Consider the following 18703-nt stretch of genomic DNA (forward strand, 5'->3'; position numbering starts at 1 on the left):
GTGACCTAAAATATAGTCTATCCTGAAGAATATTCTATGTACAACAGAGAAGAATGGATATTCTGCTGTTGCTGGGCAGAGTGTTCTATTATTGGGTGAAGTTTATTAGGTCTAATTGATTTGTAGTGAGGTGTAAGTCCTCTGTTTCTTATTGATCTTTCATCTAGCAGTTCTATCCATCATTGCAGGTAGGGTATTGAAATCTAAACTATTATTGTGGAAGTGTCTATTTCTTTCTTCAATTCCTCACTGAATGTCATTGCATTATATATTTGGAGCCTCTTTTGTTGGTACATAGGTTTATAATTGTTATAGTTCCTTGAGTTTTTAAAAATTTTATTTATTTACTCATAAGAGACACAGAGAGGCAGAGACACAGGCAGAGGGAGAAGTAGGCTCCCCGTGTGAAGCCTGATGCAGAACTTGATCCTAGGACCCCAGGATCACACACTGAGCCAAAGGCAGATGCTCAACCACTGAGCCACCCAGGTACCCCTATAGCACTTTGATTAATTGACTCTTTTATTAACATATCATGTCTTTGTCTCTTATAACAAACAATATGTATATAACAAAAATATATAATATCTTAAGTCTCTTTTGACTTATAGTCTATTTTGTTTGAAATTAGCAGAGCCACTCCAGCTCTTTTTTAGTTACTATTTACATGGAATATAATTTTCCATTTTTTTCACTTTCAGCCTATTGGCGTCTTTGATCTAAAGTGAGTCTTGGGATCCCTGGGTGGCGCAGCGGTTTGGCACCTGCCTTTGGCCCAGGGCGCAATCCTGGAGACTCGGGATCGAGTCCCGCGTCGGGCTCCCTGCGTGGAGCCTGCTTCTCCTTCTGCCTGTGTCTCTGCCTCTCTGTCTCTCTCTGTGTGACTATCATGAATAAATAAATAAAATCTTTAAAAAAAATAAAGTGAGTCTTTTGGGGGCACCTTACTGGCTCACTGGGTAAAACATCCAGTTCTTGATTTCAGGGTTGTGAGTTTGAGCCCCAGGTTGGGTGTAGAGATCACTTAAATAATTAAAAAATAGATAAACTGAGTCAGGGTGCCTGGGTGGCTCAGTCAGTTAAGTGTGCAACTCTTTTGGCTCAGGTCATGATCTCCAAGTTGTCTCTCCCTCTTCCTCTGCCCAGGCTTCTCTCCCTCTCTCTCTCAATAAATAAATCTTTAAAAAATAAAAATAAAGTGAGTCTTCTGGAGGCAGCATATCCTTAGTTATTAAGACCCATACTTACATTTACTTTTTTCTCTATTCCTTAAGCTTTCCAAAATTGATATTGTCTCCTTAATAAAATAAATTCCTTAGTCTAAATGCCTCTACTTACCACTCCAGTTTCCATCATCTATAATTGTTTCAGGATTCTTGAACTGGTTAATAATAATAACAAACATTTAGTGCTCATTAGGTGCTTGGCACTGCCCTGAGAGCTTTTCTATATTATTTCCATTAATTCTCACAACAACTCTATGAGGTAGGTACAATTTTTATGAAAAAACTGAGGCAAAGGGATCCCTGGGTGGCGCAGCGGTTTGGCGCCTGCCTTTGGCCCAGGGCGCGATCCTGGAGACCCGGGATCGAATCCCACATCGGGCTCCCGGTGCATGGAGCCTGCTTCTCCCTCTGCCTGTGTCTCTGCCTCTCTCTCTCTCTCTCTCTCTGTGTGACTATCATAAATAAATAAAAATTAAAAAAAAAATTAAAAAAAAAAAAAAAAAAAACTGAGGCAAAGAGGTAAAGAAACTTGCCCAAATAATAGGGCTATTAAGCAGCAGTCAGGATTTAAGTCCACTCCTTCTTGCTACCCCTCAGCTAAGCCAATTCTGAAGCTGTCGGGAAAAAATAAGCAAGATTACCCAAGAGAATTTTTTAAAGTATAATGAGGTTATTAAAAAGTGTGAAACTACATAATTAAGCCTGTACATTATTTTTTTAAGTTTGTTTTAAGTTTGTTTAGGTAGTCTCTACACCCAACGTGGGACTCAAACTCATGACTCAGAGATCAAGAGTCGTATACTTTTCTGACTGACCTGATGCCAGGTACCCCAAACTTGTGCATTATTAAAAAAAATTATTGAAATATAATTAAATATCCCAACATAAGCTCAATCCATCTGAGAACTTGTTGTATAATAAAGGTGGCTATAACAGCATAGAAAAAAACAGATTTCTTTTTTTTTTTAATTTTTTTTATTTATTTATGGTAGTCACAGAGAGAGAGAGAGAAAGAGGCAGAGACATAGGCAGAGGGAGAAGCAGGCTCCATGCACCGGGAGCCCGACGTGGGATTTGATCCTGGGTCTCCAGGATTGCGCCCTGGGCCAAAGGCAGGCGCCAAACCGCTGCGCCACCCAGGGATCCCAAAAAAACAGATTTCAATAAATGGTATCAGAATACTGGCTAATTGGATCACTACTTCATACCTTACACTAAAATTCTAGGTGGATCAAAAGTCTAAACTCAAAAAAGTACAACCATAAGTACTAAACAAAAGCATGGAAACATTTTTCTAAAGATTATTTATTTATTTATTTATTCATGAGAGACACAGAGAGAGAGAGAGGCAGAGATACAGGCAGAGAGAGAAGCAGGCTCCATGCAGGGAGCCTGACATGGGACTCGATCTTGGGTCTCCAGGATCAGGCCCCAGGCTGAAGGCGGCACTAAATCGCTGAGCCACCTGGGCTGCCCCCTGGAAACATTCTTATTATCTTGGAATGGGGATGGCCTCAGTACAACAAATACCTAGAAGCCATCCCAAAAAAATAATGATAAATTCTACCTAAAATAAATTTATGCTGAAGACCACATACACAGTCAAAACCTCAACTGGGTAAGATATATTTACAAGTCACGAACTAAGGACTGATTTCCTTTTTTTTTTTTTTTAAGGACTTTATTCATGAGAGACGCAGAGGGGGGGGGCGGGGCAGAGACACAGGCAGAAGGAGAAGCAGGCTCCATGCAGGAAGCCCAATGCTGGACTTGATTCCAGGACCCTGGGATCATGCCCTGAACCAAAGGCAGATGCTCAATCACTGAGCCACCTAGCGTCCCGATATTTGAGAAATTTTTTTTTTTAAGATTTTATTTATTTATTCATGATAGTCACAGAGAGAGAGAGAGAGAGAGGCAGAGACATAGGCAGAGGGAGAAGCAGGCTCCACGCAGGGAGCTCGACGTGGGACTCGATCCCGGGTCTCCAGGATCGCGCCCTGGGCCAAAGGCAGGTGTTAAACCGCTGCACCACCCAGGGATCTCGATATTTGAGAATTTGGATTAGGGTTTCTTCATATCAATGGTATTGACATTTTGGGTGAGGTAATTCTTTGTGGTGGAGAGGACTGTTCTGTGCACAGTAGCATACTTAGCAGTATCCTTGACATCCACCTACTGGATATGAATAACATCTTTCCTCTCCCTACCCCACAATTCTGACAGCCCAAAATGTCTCCACACATTGCCAGATGTCCCCTGGAAAAATTGCCCCAGTTGAGAACCACTGTATCAAATATTCCTACCTTCTAATGTAACCTAAGAGATCACGAAAACAACATCATGCCCAAAGGTAGTCACTGCTGTTCATAACATTGAAAAGTAGAAACACAGTGCGGGTGCAATAATAGATGAAAGATTGAGAAAACTACGGACTATCTATTCAGTGTTATTACAGAGTTAATAATGCCCATCTGATGATGGAAACTAGAGAATTCGAAATTGATCCTTCAAAACTAATGGCTATTAAAAGCTCACTGCTTTTATATTTAAGAATTACTAATGACATTCTTATGATGTTAGTTTAAAAGTATATGCCGAATTACATACCACTATGAGTTGAAATCTTAAAACCTGGACACACAGATTTATTCATTCATGATTGCCAGAACCTCGAAAAAGTAACCAAGATGTCTTTCAGTGGGTGGATAAACCATGATACATCCAGACAATGGAGTATTATTGGGAGCTAGGAAGAAATGAGCTGTCGAGCCATGAAGATATGGAGGCAGTGAAAACTCATGTTGCTAAGCAGACGTAGCCAGTCTGAAAGGCAATGTGCTGATTACTATTTGACACTCTGGAAAAGGCAAAACTATGGAGACAGCAAGAAGGTCTGTGGTTGCCAGGAGTAAGAGGGCACAGGGAGGGGTAGATGAATAGGCAAAGCATGTATTTTTTGGGGGGCAGTATATCTGTATAATGTAATGGTGGGTACGTATCATTATACATTTGTCCAAATACAAGGAATGTGCAATGTCAAGAGTGAATCTGATGTAAACTATACTTTTGAGTGATGACAATAATCAATATAGGGTCCGAAATGATTATAACTATACTACTCTGGTAGGGGGGATGTTGATAGATGAGGGGGGCTAGCCATGTATGGAGCCAGAGGGCACATGGGAAGTCTCTGTACTTTCTGCTCAATTTTGCTATAAACCTAAAACTGCTCTAAAAAATAGTTTTAGGGACGCCTGGGTGGTTCAGTGGTTGAGCGTCTGCCTTCGAACTAGGGTGTGATCCTGGAGTCCCAGGATCGAGTCCCACATTGAGATCTCTGCATGGAGCCTGCTTCTCTCTCTGCCTATGTCTCTGCCTCTGTGTCTCTCATGAATAAATACATTTTTAAAAATCTTAAAAAAAAAAAAATAGTGGAGGGCAGCCCTGGTGGCTCAGCGGTTTAGCGCCACCTTCGGCCCAGGGCGGGATCCTGGAGACCTGGGATCGAGTCCCACGTCAGGCTCCCTGCATGGAGCCTGCTTCTCCTTCTGCTTGAGTCTCTGCCTATCTCTCTATGTTCTCATGAATAAGTAAATAAAAATCTTTTAAAAATAAAATAAAATAAAAATAAAATGAGACATACAGAATGCAAGCCCAGATCTTTTTTTTTTTTTTTTGCAAGCCCAGGTCTTTAAAAAAAAAAGTGGAAAGTTTACTCCTCAAAAAAAAAAAAAAAAAAAAAAAAGTTTAAAAAAGAGACTTCTAGGCTTAAAACTTGTCAGACATGTTCAGCCTTCAGAGAAAAATAATGTTCATGGTCATTACTTATTCAGTTTCTTAGACATGTGATTGATGACTAGAGTGGTCTTCCTTTGGTAAAATATGGTTCCATCAAGACTGATGAACAGGGATCCCTGGGTGGCGCAGCGGTTTGGCACCTGCCTTTGGCCCAGGGCGTGATCCTGGAGATCCGGGATCGAATCCCACGTCAGGCTCCCGGTGCATGGAGCCTGCTTCTCCCTCTGCCTGTGTCTCTGCCTCTCTCTCTCTCACTGTGTGCCTATCATGAATAAATAAAAATTAAAAAAAAAAAAGACTGATGAACAACCCAAGTTAATTGTGCTGGTGAATTAATTGAGTGGTGAATCATTAGCAACATTCTTTCAGAGCAGTTAACAGCAAGGGCTAACAGATCAGAATTAAGTTCAAACCTAGCTGAGGAACTTAACACGTCTGATTCCTTGAGTTACTGAAACCTCTATGAACTGTCCATTTTTCATTTATTTTTTAAGAAGGCTCCATACTGGGCAGCCCCGGTGGCGCAGCAGTTTAGTGCCGCCTTCAGCCCAGGGCAAGATCCTGGAGACCTGGGATCGAGTCCCATGTCAGGCTCTCTGCATGGAGCCTGCTTCTCCCTCTGCCTGTGTCTCTGCTTCTCTCTCTCTCTCTCTCTCTCTGTGTCTCTATGAATAAATAAATAAAATCTTAAAAAAAAAATTAAAGAAGAGGCTCCATACCCAATGTGGGGCTTGAACTCATAGCACTGAGATCAAAGAGTCACATGCTCTACTAGGTCAGGCGGCCAGGCACCCCACAAACTGTCAATTTCTTATTTGCAAAATGGGATTGTCATCTTAAAGTGTCACCTAAAAAAGCCTGGGACACAGAGATCCAAATAACATCAAGGAGGGAAAAACAAAACCACAATTTTGTTTCCATGAAAAAAACGAAACAACTTACACATATGAATCTCAACTAAGTCCAAAATGTTAAACTTGTGGTGGTAATAGTATATGTAATTTTAAGATTCAAATTCCCATCTTACAAATTTTCTATAATAAACACATACTGTTTATACTCAGGAACAAAACATTTTAAAAATCGCAGCACAAAAACTGTAGAAAAGAATATTTTATTGAAACAGTTTCTCAATTAACAATGGACCAAAGTACAATTTGACTCAAACCTGTCCAACCAGCCTCAACCGCTAGTGAAAGAACCCAAACATACAGGACGGGGTGGGACCTTTCGGTCTCATTTCTGCCAATGTGGCAAAAAAAAAAAAAAAAAAAAAAAGGGAAAAGAGGACAAAAGACAGACACAACCAGGTTTCCCCTTGCCCTGGGAGCTGGGTGGCAGCTGTGGCTCCTGCTCCAGATGGAATCCTGGAAGACAGGCTCCCCAACATTGGCATGGTGGGTAAAGAGCCCCCACCTTAGCAGAGCAATGCAAGAAAGGCAGGCCAGCCCTGACCCTCTTCCTTCCCCCACAAGGACTGCCGCAAAGAGGGCGAGGTGGCATTTTTACATTCACACCACGGCCTCTCCTCCCAGGGTCTTGGGATAGGGGCTCACAGTAGAAAGCACATTTTGGTCAGCCCAGGGGGGCCGGGGCCAGGGAAAGGCTATGTCTGGGTGGGCAGAACAGAGGAGAGAGGAGAGGGCCAGGAGTCACAGGGACATGGGGGAACAGGCTACTGGGAAAATGCAGACTCAGACAGTGCTCGCAGGATGCTGCACACCGGCCACTCCGCACGCTTTCCTGTGCCCCAGAATCCACAAGCAGGAGCTCCAGGGTTTTCAAAAGTCTCTCCCACAGAGGTGGCTGGATTCCCTTCTTCGCTTTCTCCCTGCCCACTCTGGCCACCGGGGGGTGCACAAGCAGGTGGGGACTGATCTAGCTTTACTGCAGCCAGGCCAGATGGAAGGGTTTGGGCAAGAGGCAGATAGCTGCCTGACTTGCAACAGGAAGGGACCCATGGGAAGAGGAGTCACTGGGAATAGGGCCTTTTTGGGAAAGACAAGACCTTGGAGGATAAAAGAGCATAGATAGGCACTCAGAAACCAGACCTGGTAACCAAGGCTCTGTAGATGCTGGCCCCTGGAGGGCAGCCTTCGTGGTGGAAAAGAGGCAGGAAGGAGGGCAGAGAAGCCTGGAGACCCTAATATCCCAGGGTGTCCCTCCCCCTGCAGGGTCCATCGACCCCTCAATGGCCAATCTCTCACCTACCCACAGGCAAAGAATTAAGACATAATAGTGATTTTCCCCAAATTAGGGCCTGGATGGGTAGGGAACCAGGGGTGGGATTAGGAAATAGAACAACTGCAGTTTTTACCACAGAATCGTTGCAGAAGGAACTGGTGAGCTGTCCCCTCCTTCCCCTTCATCACACCTCCAATCAAGGTGAGAGAAAAGGAACCGAAGCCTCTGAGGGCAGGAGCAACCCCTCCCCCCGATGTTTAATAAATAGAGGAGGTAGGAGAAGGGAGCGGGATGAATGGGGACCTGGGGCAGGGGGGTTATAGTTCATCATTCTTCAAAGTCGGCTTCTGTCCTGTGGGCGGCTCCTTCTGCTCTGGTTCTGCTGGGAGTGGGGAAGAGCGAAGGGATGCCAGCAGGTGAAATGGAAGTAACTGGCCTCCATTCTGTGTCGATCCTCCTCACCCCAGAACCCGACCACCCTGGCTTCCCAGGTACCCCCAGCTCCACACTCACCTGCTCCAGGACCTCCTAGCTCCAGAGGTTCGGCATCTGTCGGTTCGGATCCTGCTTTTGGGAAGGAAGAGATTAGCCTCTGGAGAAGTGAGGAAGGAGTTAATGGAGGGGTTGGGAAACTTTTTCCGTAAAAAGCCAGACAGTAAATGTTTTAGGAGTTGTGGGCCACACTTGGCCTTTTCGTGCACACGCACGTATAATAACCTAAAAACAAAAGACCCATTCATAATTTGGGGACCTTCAAGAAACAGGCTGTGCAAGCCAGGTTGCCAACCCTTAGGTTAAGCTACCCACGTTCCCAATCACTTTCCCCAACTCACGAGTCTCTTTCTCAGGTTCTGAAATGGGCTTTGCATCTTCAGTCTCGCCTGGAAGGAAACCACAGGCAAAATGTAGTCCCAGGAAGGAGAGGACTTCTTGCCCAGGAGCACCTGGAGCCAGGCACCATGTCCTCACCTGGTGGAGGAATGACCTTCTCTGCTTGGTCACTGGCATTGAGGGGAGGCTCTGCCCGGGTCCCGTTCTTGTCCTTGGGCCGAGGCCGGGGCTTGGCAAACTTGGCTTTATTGAGCAGATACTGCACCTCACGGTCCAGGGCCATCATCTTGGCCTCGATGTCTTTTGAGAGCAACACGGGCTTCTCTGTGGCGGGAAGCTTGGCCTGTTCAGCCATGGTTGCATTCTTCCAAGCCTGTAGGTGAGGCCAGGCCAGGCTCAGAGCTAGCCCTGGGGAGCCCAGGTTATCTCTGTCCCAGATGGAATACACCCCAAACCAGCCTCAGGCTCTTCCCTCAGATCTCAAACCACTCCCCTCCACCTGGCTGTGAGCCCCACAAGGGTGGGCAGGCACCTGAGGCTTTCTATCAAAGAATCCCAAACTACATGCTTGCAGCTTACGTCCTGTTACTTGGAACTGATTACAGTGAAACCTCCTGATTATTCTCTTATCCCTCCACTTCTTGAGCTCTGATTCAAATACACTCCCCACACATTCAAAAGGGAAGTTTCTGCTTCCTATGAAGTCATTCCCGCCTTCCCGAACCCCAGCCTACTTTCTTTTTTTTAAAGATTTTTATTTATTTATTCATTACAGGGCAGCCCCAGGGGTGCAGCGGTTTAGCACTGCCTACAGCCCAGGGCGTGATCCTGGAGACCCTGGATTGAGTCCCATGTCAGGCTCTCTGCATGGTGCCTGCTTCTCCCTCTGCCTGTGTCTCTGCCTCCCTCTCTCTCTCTCTGTGTCTCTATGAATAAATAAAGTCTTAAAAAAAAATTTATTCATGAGAGACACACACACACACAGAGGCAGAGGGAGAAGCAGGCTCCCTGCAAGGAGCCTGATATGGGACCTGATCCCAGATCCCAGGATCATGCCCGGAGCTGAAGGCAGACGCCCAACCACTGAGCCACCCAAGTATCCCCCCGGCCCACTTTCTGCATGCAGCTCAAGCCCCAGCTCCCTGGAGCAGTTGCTCTAATGTCCCAGGGATGGGCTCTGCTGCTACTCTGGTCTGACAACTCATGGGTGGCCATTACCCCTGTTGGGGGCTAATCAGACATGGCCTCAAATGTAAATGCCTTTTGCCTTCCCGATTAGCTGTGAGGCCAGGAGGGAGTGGCTGTTGAGCCTCCATTGTCCGCATCCCCCATGCTGCCTAGCACAGCACACCTTGCCAGATCAGTATCCCCCTAAGTATTTACACAGGGATTACCCAGGTCTCATTGATGACTTTCTCTAATGTTGTCATTTCCACCTCAGTGAAGATCTGGTCCATTTCTGGGATCAACCGGGCACCCCTGGAAGCCAGTAAGGAGACGGTGAGCCCAAGAGGAAGAGGGGTATGGGTATGCTTGTGGGGCATAGGAAGCTGATGGACTGTGAGGCCTGGCAGGATTGGATTAGGAAGAAAAGTGAGGGACTGCTTACTTGAGGAACATGCTGGAATGGTTGAGGAGATTATCAAGGGCAGACAGCCGTTCAGGCCACTTCTTGCGCTCTTCCACCCGAAAAAACAACCCGTGGCACAGCTTCCTCAGCTCAGTCAGCTTCTCCTTCAGCATCTGACGGATGCAGGTTGGGGATGGGCAGAAGGGTTAAAGGGAGGAGAGGCTGGCCCTGGAGTCAGCCCTGTATCCTGCTCATGGCCTCACACCCCTCACCTTCTCTGACCCTGGGAGACGAAAGCAACGGCTCCCATCCCACCCACCAAGTCCTAGGAGGCCTCTTACCACTGTGGTGGCCCCAAAGCCCTCGTCCTCCAGCCAGGTGGAGGCTGCACTGAGCCTCCCAGAGATTTCCTCACGCTGCTCCTCAGTGGACACTTCTTGGTACTCGGGCTGGTACAGTTTGTCCTAGGGAGGTGCACATAGGCCCAAGCATGCACCGAGCCCCTGAGGGCAAGGCTTCCAGAGTCAGACCCTCCTCAGACACAGGTCCCAGAGCAGGTGTGCCTCCCAGCCTACCAACCTGGGTCTCAAAGATAAAAGCTTCCAAGCTGTTGGCAGCCTTTTCCCGTTCTTGCTTCTCTAGGTCTCGGAGTGTCAAGTCTTGAAGTCTGTGGGACAAAAGAGTCACACGTGAAGAAGAGAACATGAGAAACTCAGACCCTGGGTCAGACAGCTCCTCCTCCCAGGGGGTGCCATTCCACACCCTGCCCACCTTACATACACACACACACACACACACACACACACACACACACACACACACAGAGTCTCTACTCACTTCTGCGCCGAGCGGGCCAACTCATCCTCCGGCAAGTCAGGCAGGTCCAGAACCATCAGCTCCACCCCAATCTCCTCTACCATTCTCTGCTTCCGGGCAGGCTTCTGCTTCTTTTCTTCCTCTGGGGCTGGAGGCACAGGCTCAGACCCTGCTTCTTTTTTCTCACTTGGCTTCTAGCGTGGAAAGAAATGAGCATGTCAGGAAAAGATTTGGTCCTTCTCTTCTCCACAAGCAGGGCTCTAAGGTGCAAGAAACAAGGCAGGCATCGCTCAGCCTCTGGGTCCACACTGGCCTTTGCCTGTAGCTCACCTGGGCCTCAGACTTTTCCTCCTTTTCTTTTTCTGCAGCCTTCTCTTCCTCAGGGGCTGCATCCTCCTTAGGCTCAGTGGGTGGGGGCTGAGAAGTATCCTCCACTGGGGCCTCGGCCTCCTCCTTGAGCTCCGCCTGCTCTCCGGGCTCATCCTTACTCCCCTCGGCAGGGCTTTCCTCTTCCTCCTGGAAACAATCACAGATGCCACTGTATACAACAGTCACTAGCAGAGCCTGCGGAAAAACCAGCTCAGCGACACCACATCCCCCAGGCTGTGCTGCGAAGGGGCAGACAGACGGTGGCACGGGAATGGGCACTGCACTGTGCAGACCACGCAGTCTAGTCAGACGAGAGAGAAGCACTCGGAGATGAGGGGAATGTGGCCCGGAGCTCAAGGACAGGGGCAGCTTGGAGTCCAGAGAAGGAGGTGGTTCACTCAGCAGGGGCCCAGGGGAAGGGATAGTCTAGTCAGTCCCAGGCAGCTGGAGTGTGCCCCCAACCCCTGCCTCTGCTGCCACTACCTGGCCCCCCTACACCACCCTCCGAGCTTCCTCGGCTCTATGCTGGCCTTACCTGGACAGAGTCTGTACCGTTCTCTTTAGCGTCTGGTGTCGTACCACCGCCAAACAGGCTAGAGATGGTGTTGCCAAGTTCTGGGAGGAAAAAAGCCCAAAAACTCAAAGGGGACACAGCAGTGATGCTACCTCCTAACCCCAAGGCAAGGCCTGCTCGCCTCCCCCAAACACATGTGTGTGTGTATCCTCCCTCACACACGCACACACTCGTCTTACTGGTCAGAGTAGATTCCTCTTCCGGGCTGTCCTCCACCAGTGTCTCAAACACAGACTCCACCTGAAAACAGGGAGTCAAGCTGAAGAAACACACATTTGACCCACCTTTTCCCCGCAAACATCCTGCCAAAGTGGGTATCTCCTTACTCACATCCATGGGATGTGCAGTGGTGCTGCCTTCTTTTATGGGCTCTTGAGTCAAGTCACCTCCACCCCCTTTGATTATGAGCCCTCTGAGGACAGAGTCCTAACTCCTCTCCCATCCAAGCCCCTCACATCTCAACCTGACAACAGAATGGGCCATTATTTCCCACAGTACATATGAAACGATGTTAACCATTCTGTGGATCTTAAGTTTTACAATATCCATAAGCACTTAATATAGGATCTGAAAAGACCACACCAGATCCCTGGTTAGCTGTGTTCACAGCTGAGACTTTTCCATCTCCAAAACCCTTCTCGTTCGTGTTCTAACACCATGTGGAAGGACCACTCTGGAAAGGCCTTGCCCTGTCCCCAGGGCCTTCTCCTGTTCTCACCTTGATGAGGCTCAGCACGCCGCTCTCATCCAGGTTGAAGTGAGCCTTGATGCCCTTGGACTCGTAGTCAGGATACTTCTTGAAGCTCTCACCCACACCTTTTAGTTTCACTGTGGTCAAGTTCTGGGAGCCAAATACCCTGATTGGGGAGGAGAGAGTAATTCTGGGGAGCTCACCCAGCCCGCCTCCAGCTCTAGACTAGCACGAAGAAGTAGAAGAATCCTTAAAATTCCAGAATCCAGGATACTTGAGGGGTAGGTCAAAGTCAAGAGTACAGAGAAATCTTCACTACTAACTAAATGAAACAGAACCTTCATGGTGTTGAGAAGGGTCGTTTCGTGTTTGCTTGGGACCAAGCCATGGCAGCTCATGTGCCCAGCCCTTGAGAATCAGGAAACCGAGTCTGACCCCGCTGAAGCTCTGCTGAACCAGCCCCTCCAACAGAGATGAGGGGATTCAGGACTGGTCACCTCGGTGCTGGCTCTATGGCTGGTTGTTTATCAAGACTGCAGCTTTGTAAACGTGGATGTTTTTATGTCGTATGCAGTTTCTAAAACTTATTTTCCCACTAGATTTTAGTAAAATGTTTTTTTTTTCCTTAAAAAAAAAAAAGTCCTCCCAGCACGAAGTATTGGGCCCTCCAGAGAAGATGCTCACCCCAACCTTGACCATACACAGGCTGCTTCCCGTGTCAGCCCTGTGGCCTCAGATCCTCCCTCTGGGAGTCCCCAGCCTCTCACCGAAGATCCTCAGGCCCCAGGAAGCCCAGGTCGCCATAGTTGATGTGGAAGTTGAAGTCATGGTTGTAGCGGTTAAAGGTGATGACTTTGCGTTGAGGGTAGGGCCCCATTCGGGAGAAGAGGACACGCTTATTGTGCTTCAGGCTGCGAACCCCAGGCTCCTCCTCCACCTCCCTTGTGAACTCCACCTACACAGCAGGCAGAAAGGAGGCACGCTGGAGAGTCAGAACAGGTTCTGGGGTCAGGGTACATGGAGGACCTCAGCTGACAGAAAAACAAAAGGACAAGCCAGAGCAGAGGGAGCATCCTTAGTCCAGGTAAAGGGAGCTCATGGCCTGATCAGACGGGCCTACTCACCAGGATGGGGTAGATCACCGCATCTCGGACCACAAACGGCTTCACCTTGAAGGCTTTGCTGAGCGCGGCTGCCTGGTACACAGCCCCCATGGCAGCTGCTTCATCTGCGTTGACGTTCTTCCCTAGTTCCTCCCTGTCAAAGTCCTGCACCTTAGCATGTCTACCCCGGAGACTCCAGCCTGGCCTCCCTCGCTTCAGTCCCACAGCTGCCCAGCCCTGGAGCCCCGGCCCCAGGGCCTCAATACCCACACTCACTTGCCCACAGCCTTCAGCAGCACCTCCTGAACTTTAGGGACCCGTGTGGCCCCACCGACCAGGATCACCTGCTCAATCTCATCCTACAGAGAAACAACGTGATATGGAACGGCTTGTAGTTAGTTTTCTCAGCGCTGACTGGTCCCTTAACATTCCTCCCCCTTCCTCCCCACCACCGAATCACTTTCTATTGCACCTGTCTCCCCACCCCATGTCCACATCTGACCCCACCACCCTCACCAAATTCATTTCGGCACTCTGGAGGGCCTGCTGTACGGGCCCAGGTACTCGCTCGAATAAATCAGCACACAACTCTTCAAACTCTGCTCGGGTCACTTTTGCCTTGAAGTCCACATCATCCATCAGGCCCTCGATCTGGGGGAGGATGAGGCGTGTCAGAGTTCCGCCCAGATCCTCCTCTGGCTGGGCAGGCCAGAAACCAAAGGACCAGGACTTTGGAGGACAGGAGGCTTAGGAAGAAGGAAGGGATGGGCCGCACTGCATGCCAGTGGCCTCGCTCAGGATGATGGGGTCCTTTACTCTCTGGGTGGGCAATATCCTCCCTCAACCAGCCACGAGTAGGCACCTGTGCCATGTGATCAGCGTTGGCGCTCAGGACAGTTTTGAGTCGATTTGCCTCCCGTAGCAGCTTGGCCATGGCCCGGGGGTTCTCCCGCACGTCCTTTGCTCTCTGGCCCTTGCGCTGTTCGTTGAAAAGTCTAGCCAGGTGCTCACGCAGCCGGAGCTCCATCTCCAGGCCCCCCAGGGTGCGGTCAAATCTATTCAGGAGAAGGTGACAGGGAAAAGTGTGAGGAACCCACAGGGTCCCTTCATTGACCTAGGATCTGACTCTTGTCCCACATACATGGCTGACATCTCAGTGACAGTTCACCTACTCCTCCAATCCACTGTACTTACTGGACATCAACCACATGCCTATCTCTGGGGATGCAATTAAGAGAGGAAAAAGAAAAAAAGATCCCTGCTCTGAAGGAGTTTACAATCTATCACTGAATGAACACACGACTGTGAAATGTGTACCAGCCCATGAGTTACAAGGGACAGACCAGCAACAGCACCAGAAGACATAAAAGGGAAGTGTCACCTATCTACAGATGTCCGGGAAGATTCTGTGAGATGTGATGTTTGAGCTGAAATTTGAAAGATGAATGGAAGTAACGAGGCAGAGAAGGAGGAAAACAACCCTAGAGGGAGAAGGGTAAAACCCCGAGATGGGAGCCAGCAGAGTAAGTTCCCAAGGAGGCCAGGAATGGCTGGAGCTCAAAGAGCAAGGGGCTCTGGGGAGGACAAGTGGGCAGAGTCTGGGCTCTCACAGGCCAAAGTAAAGGTTTGGGGCCACTGAGGATTTTTAAAGAAACAAATTATAATCAGGTTGGCATTTTGAAAAGAACTCTCTGTCTGGCTGCAACGTGGAGAAAGGACTGGAAAAGGGAGAGACCCTCTCTCATAACCCTGTGGGTCAGAGATAAGGGCAGCCTGGACTAGAACGCCGGCGGCGGGAAAGCCAGACACAAGTGAACGGGTCTGAGAAAGAAGACAACGTCATCAATAAGCGTGCTGAAGCGACAAGATCGACAAAATGACTGCACGTGGTCTATTCATGGGTTTCCAAAGAAGCAGCTGAGGAAGTACTCTTTCAATCTTCCCAAACTGTCCTCCTCCCTCTCCACATTCCCCTGGGCCTCCAAAGAGGTACCCCATGATGACTGCTGCTTTAGGATAGCATTCATGCAGGGTGCAGGGAAATGAGGTCACTGCCCCTCCAAAAAAAAAAAAACCCGGCCCGAGAGTGTCTCAGCAAGGAGCCCTCCTCCCAGCACCAACTTACCCCACGCCCCGGATCTGCAGCTGTGGCTGCATCCCTGCCTCCTTAGTCTTCACTGTCTGGTAGGTTACGATGGTACACACGGTGCTGCCAGAGCCCATATCATAGAACATGACGTTCTGTAGAGACACCAAAATGACTGTCACAGGAACCTTACCTAACTCCAGGTGCTTTATGCACTCTCCACTCAAAGCTGAAAAGCTCCAACCAGTGGTCGAGAAGGGCATTTTGTTACTGCATTCTGTCAAGGCTAGCCATGCAAACAAGATGCAAAATGAGCCACATGGCCTGCAACTTCAGAATCAGCCATCCTGAAAGTCTGGTTAGAAGTTCCTCCCCAGGGATGCCTGGGTGGCTCAGTGGCTGAGTGTCTGCCTTCAGCTCAGGTCCTGACCCCAGGGTTGTAGGATTGAGTCCCTCATTGGTTCCCTGTAGGGAGCCTGCTTCTGCTTCTGCCTGTGTCTCTGCCCCTCTCTGTCTCTCGTGAATAAATAAAATATTTTTTTAAATATTTTATTTATTTATTCATGAGAGACACCAAGAGAGAGAGGCAGAGACACAGGCAGAGGGAGAAGCAGGCTCCATGCCAGGAGCCTGATGCGGGACTCGATCCTGGGTCTCCAGGATCACGCCCTGGGCTAAAGGCAGCGCTAAACCGCTGAGCCTCCTGGGCTGCCCAATAAATAAAATCTTAAAGAAAAAAAAAGAAGTTTCTCGATGGCTCACCTGGGCAGTCGTGTTGATATCTTTCCGGCGGAAGACACCATAGCTGAGAGCCGTGGCGGTGTTGTCATTGATGAGCTGTAGCACTTTGAGGCCAGCCATGCGAGCAGCCTGCAGCACAGCTCGGCGCTCAGCCTGATTGAAGAAGGCTGGAACCGTGATCACTGCATCCTTGATGGGCTGCTCTACAGAGGACAACAGAACGGGGCTCCCACCAGCTCTGTACCTCATATGACACTATCCTAGTCTTGGTACTATTGACACCTTGGGCCAAAAAACTCTTTGATTATATGGGGCTGTCCAGTACATCGTAGGATGTTTGGCAGCATCCCTGGCCTCTGCCATTTAGATGCTGGGAGCAGCTCCCCAGATAACCAAAATAAAAATATCTGCAAGTATTCTCGAATGTTCCTGGGAGGCAAAGCAACTCCCATAAGAGACCCTAGGGAGCCTGGCCACCGCTGCCCTCCCCTTAGCTACTCACCTGCAAAGTCCTCAGCCAGGGAACGGGAGTAATTGAGAACCATGCCAAGTACCTCCTCAGGTGAGAACTGTAGCTGCCTGGGGGTGGGGGAGTAGTTAAAGGCAAGAACAGTCATGGGTACTAGAGGAGCCCACTGGGCCTGCTGAGCCCACGTCCCCACCAGAGCACTCACGGGCTGATCTGGAAGTGCACAGTCTGCCTCTGTGGATCGAAGCCTAGCTCATGCTCTGGAAAACGGGCTCCGTAGAGGGCCACATGGGGGTTTCCCTCCTGCTTCCCCAGGAGGTGCTGGAAGTAACGCAGCGTCGCCTTTGGATTCTTGATGGCCTGAGATGAGGTACATAAGGAGCAGAGAGCATTAGGCTTCGAGGTCCACCATCACCTACCTGTCTTATCAGAGGTCGATAAGGGTTCAGGCTCTGGCGTCTGTCATCTCCTCCCCTCTGCCTACCGCTTCTGGGAAAGGGATGGGCTGCTAGCTCACCATGCTTGCTGCACTGTCTCCAAAGAATCTTTCATTTTCTTTCAGGGTCACAGTCACTGGGGTTTTCCTCCGGGATTCCCTGAAGAGACATAGGACCCAGGTGCCTATATATAGTAGGAGGTGGACTCAGGAGCCCCAACACTCCAAATACAATCACTAAAGACACCAAACTGGTGTGCAGGAAAGAATATACACTGGCTTGGAGCACAGACTCCCTCCCTCCCCACCCCTGACACTGGGGCTGTCCTCACTTGTTCAAGACAATTTCCATGGGTACTCCGGGTTTGACGATGGCCACCTTCATGGATTCACTGCCCAGGTCCACAGACATGACCGCCAGTGTGTCTGAAAAGGAAATAGATCTGTCAATTAGCCACCTCTTCCCCCACATTCCCGAGTCCCCTCTCACCAAAGCACACTGCTCTCCATAGAGAAGGTAAGACAGTGAAAAGATAAAGGCCTGTGTGTGTGTCCAGCAACTCAAGTCCAGAGGCTTCCAACCAAAAGCCTCCCCTCCCACCATCGATCATTCGTCATTCACTCATTTATTCTTCTTTGGACTCTGCTTCTGGGGTACACACCACTGAGCGGCAACAGGTCTGCCAAGAGCACAGCCAGCACAGCCCAACAGGCTAGCCGCCTCGGCCTCTGCCTCCTGACGGTGGCTGCCATTGTGCCTCTGCGGGAGGAGAAAAACAACACTTGTAACCGGATGCCCTGAGTGAAGACAACCTCATCCCAGAACAGGGAAGCTTTAAGATCCATACTCCACTGTCACCCCGGGGGGCCGGAGGAGACTACACCCCCCCCCCTTCCGCAAATCACACAAAGGGTCCTGGGCTCCATCCACCACATCCCTAAACACGGAGGGTACCAGGATAGGAGAGAGGAGACCAGAGCCTTCCGCCCACTGCACAGGCTGTAACCGGCGCACCCTAGCACTGCCGCTGCTGTCAGACACCGGGGTGCGGCCAGGGATCCCCGCCCAGGGCTCAACTACCTCCCTACACCTGGAGCTCCACGGCCGGCGCGGAGAGCCAGGCCGGGCCTGGACGGGAACTGAGAGGTGGTGACGTCGGAGGAGGCTAGGATGTTAGAAGGGCCCGTCTGCCCCTCGGAATCCCTTCGGGGCGCCCCGCCCGCCCCCCGGTTCTCCATCACAGCCCCCGGCCCCGCTGCCTACACGGACGCCGCGCCTGGAACGCTAGGATTCTTCGCCCGGCGGACACCGAGTCCCCTCCGAGCTCCCCGGAGCCTCACCTGGCGAAGGCGCCGGCTCCCACTCCCGGAAACGCGGCCCAGCCCACCCCGAAGACGCGGGGGCGCCCGGGGGACCGAGCTGCGGGGCCGAGCGCACCGGCGTCCGCGCGGCCCTCGCTCCCGCTCCCGCTCCCGCTCCCGACCCGCCCCCGGAGCTAGCACGCTGCCTCCTCCCGGAGGGGTGGCCGGCTCGCAGCGCCATCCCCACCCCCGCTGCCGCTTGCCTGCGCTCCTGCGGCCCCAGCCCTGGGACAGACGCGGCGGCGGACGTACCCACGAGGCCGGCAGCGCACCCCCAAGCCCGCGCCCTTCACAACTCCCCTCGGTTTGCAAACTGTTACATTAGCCACCAATCTCTCGGCGGCGTCTCGCGCACCAGCCGGCCCCGGACGCGGCGCGCGCTCATTGGAGCCTCCGCCGCCCGGCCCTGCGCCGCGCGCCCGGCCCCGCCCCCGCCGCCCCGGC

At 50.3% G+C, this 18703-nt stretch overlaps 1 protein-coding gene across 6 annotated transcripts; it reads right to left on the reverse strand.

Moving 5' to 3' along the window:
* Positions 1–6125: 6125 nt before the first annotated feature.
* HYOU1 (hypoxia up-regulated 1) lies at positions 6126–18669 on the reverse strand. 6 transcript variants are annotated; one of them, XM_072822292.1, is made up of 26 exons: positions 18512–18669; positions 17560–17657; positions 17230–17323; positions 16979–17057; positions 16667–16821; positions 16495–16571; positions 16014–16195; positions 15291–15406; positions 14028–14220; positions 13682–13816; positions 13442–13524; positions 13187–13319; positions 12830–13017; positions 12090–12228; positions 11551–11611; positions 11333–11412; positions 10759–10944; positions 10450–10622; positions 10192–10279; positions 9954–10076; positions 9652–9785; positions 9437–9521; positions 8181–8415; positions 8045–8092; positions 7725–7778; positions 6126–7593 (listed from the first exon to the last, which is right to left on the reverse strand). In XM_072822292.1, exons 2-26 carry the CDS (start codon positions 17648–17650, stop codon positions 7529–7531), a joined length of 2997 nt encoding a protein of 998 aa, XP_072678393.1. In that variant the 5' UTR covers positions 17651–17657; positions 18512–18669; the 3' UTR covers positions 6126–7528. The 6 variants fall into 6 exon arrangements, with proteins under 6 accessions (XP_072678393.1, XP_072678392.1, XP_072678390.1 ...); XM_072822291.1 differs by having other exon boundaries at positions 6126–7590; positions 7725–7775; positions 18512–18646; XM_072822289.1 differs by having other exon boundaries at positions 7725–7775; positions 18512–18646.
* Between the last annotated feature and the right edge of the window lie 34 nt (positions 18670–18703).

Source organism: Canis lupus, chromosome 3 (assembly GCF_048164855.1).
Source record: "Canis lupus baileyi chromosome 3, mCanLup2.hap1, whole genome shotgun sequence".
Taxonomy (NCBI): domain Eukaryota; kingdom Metazoa; phylum Chordata; class Mammalia; order Carnivora; family Canidae; genus Canis; species Canis lupus.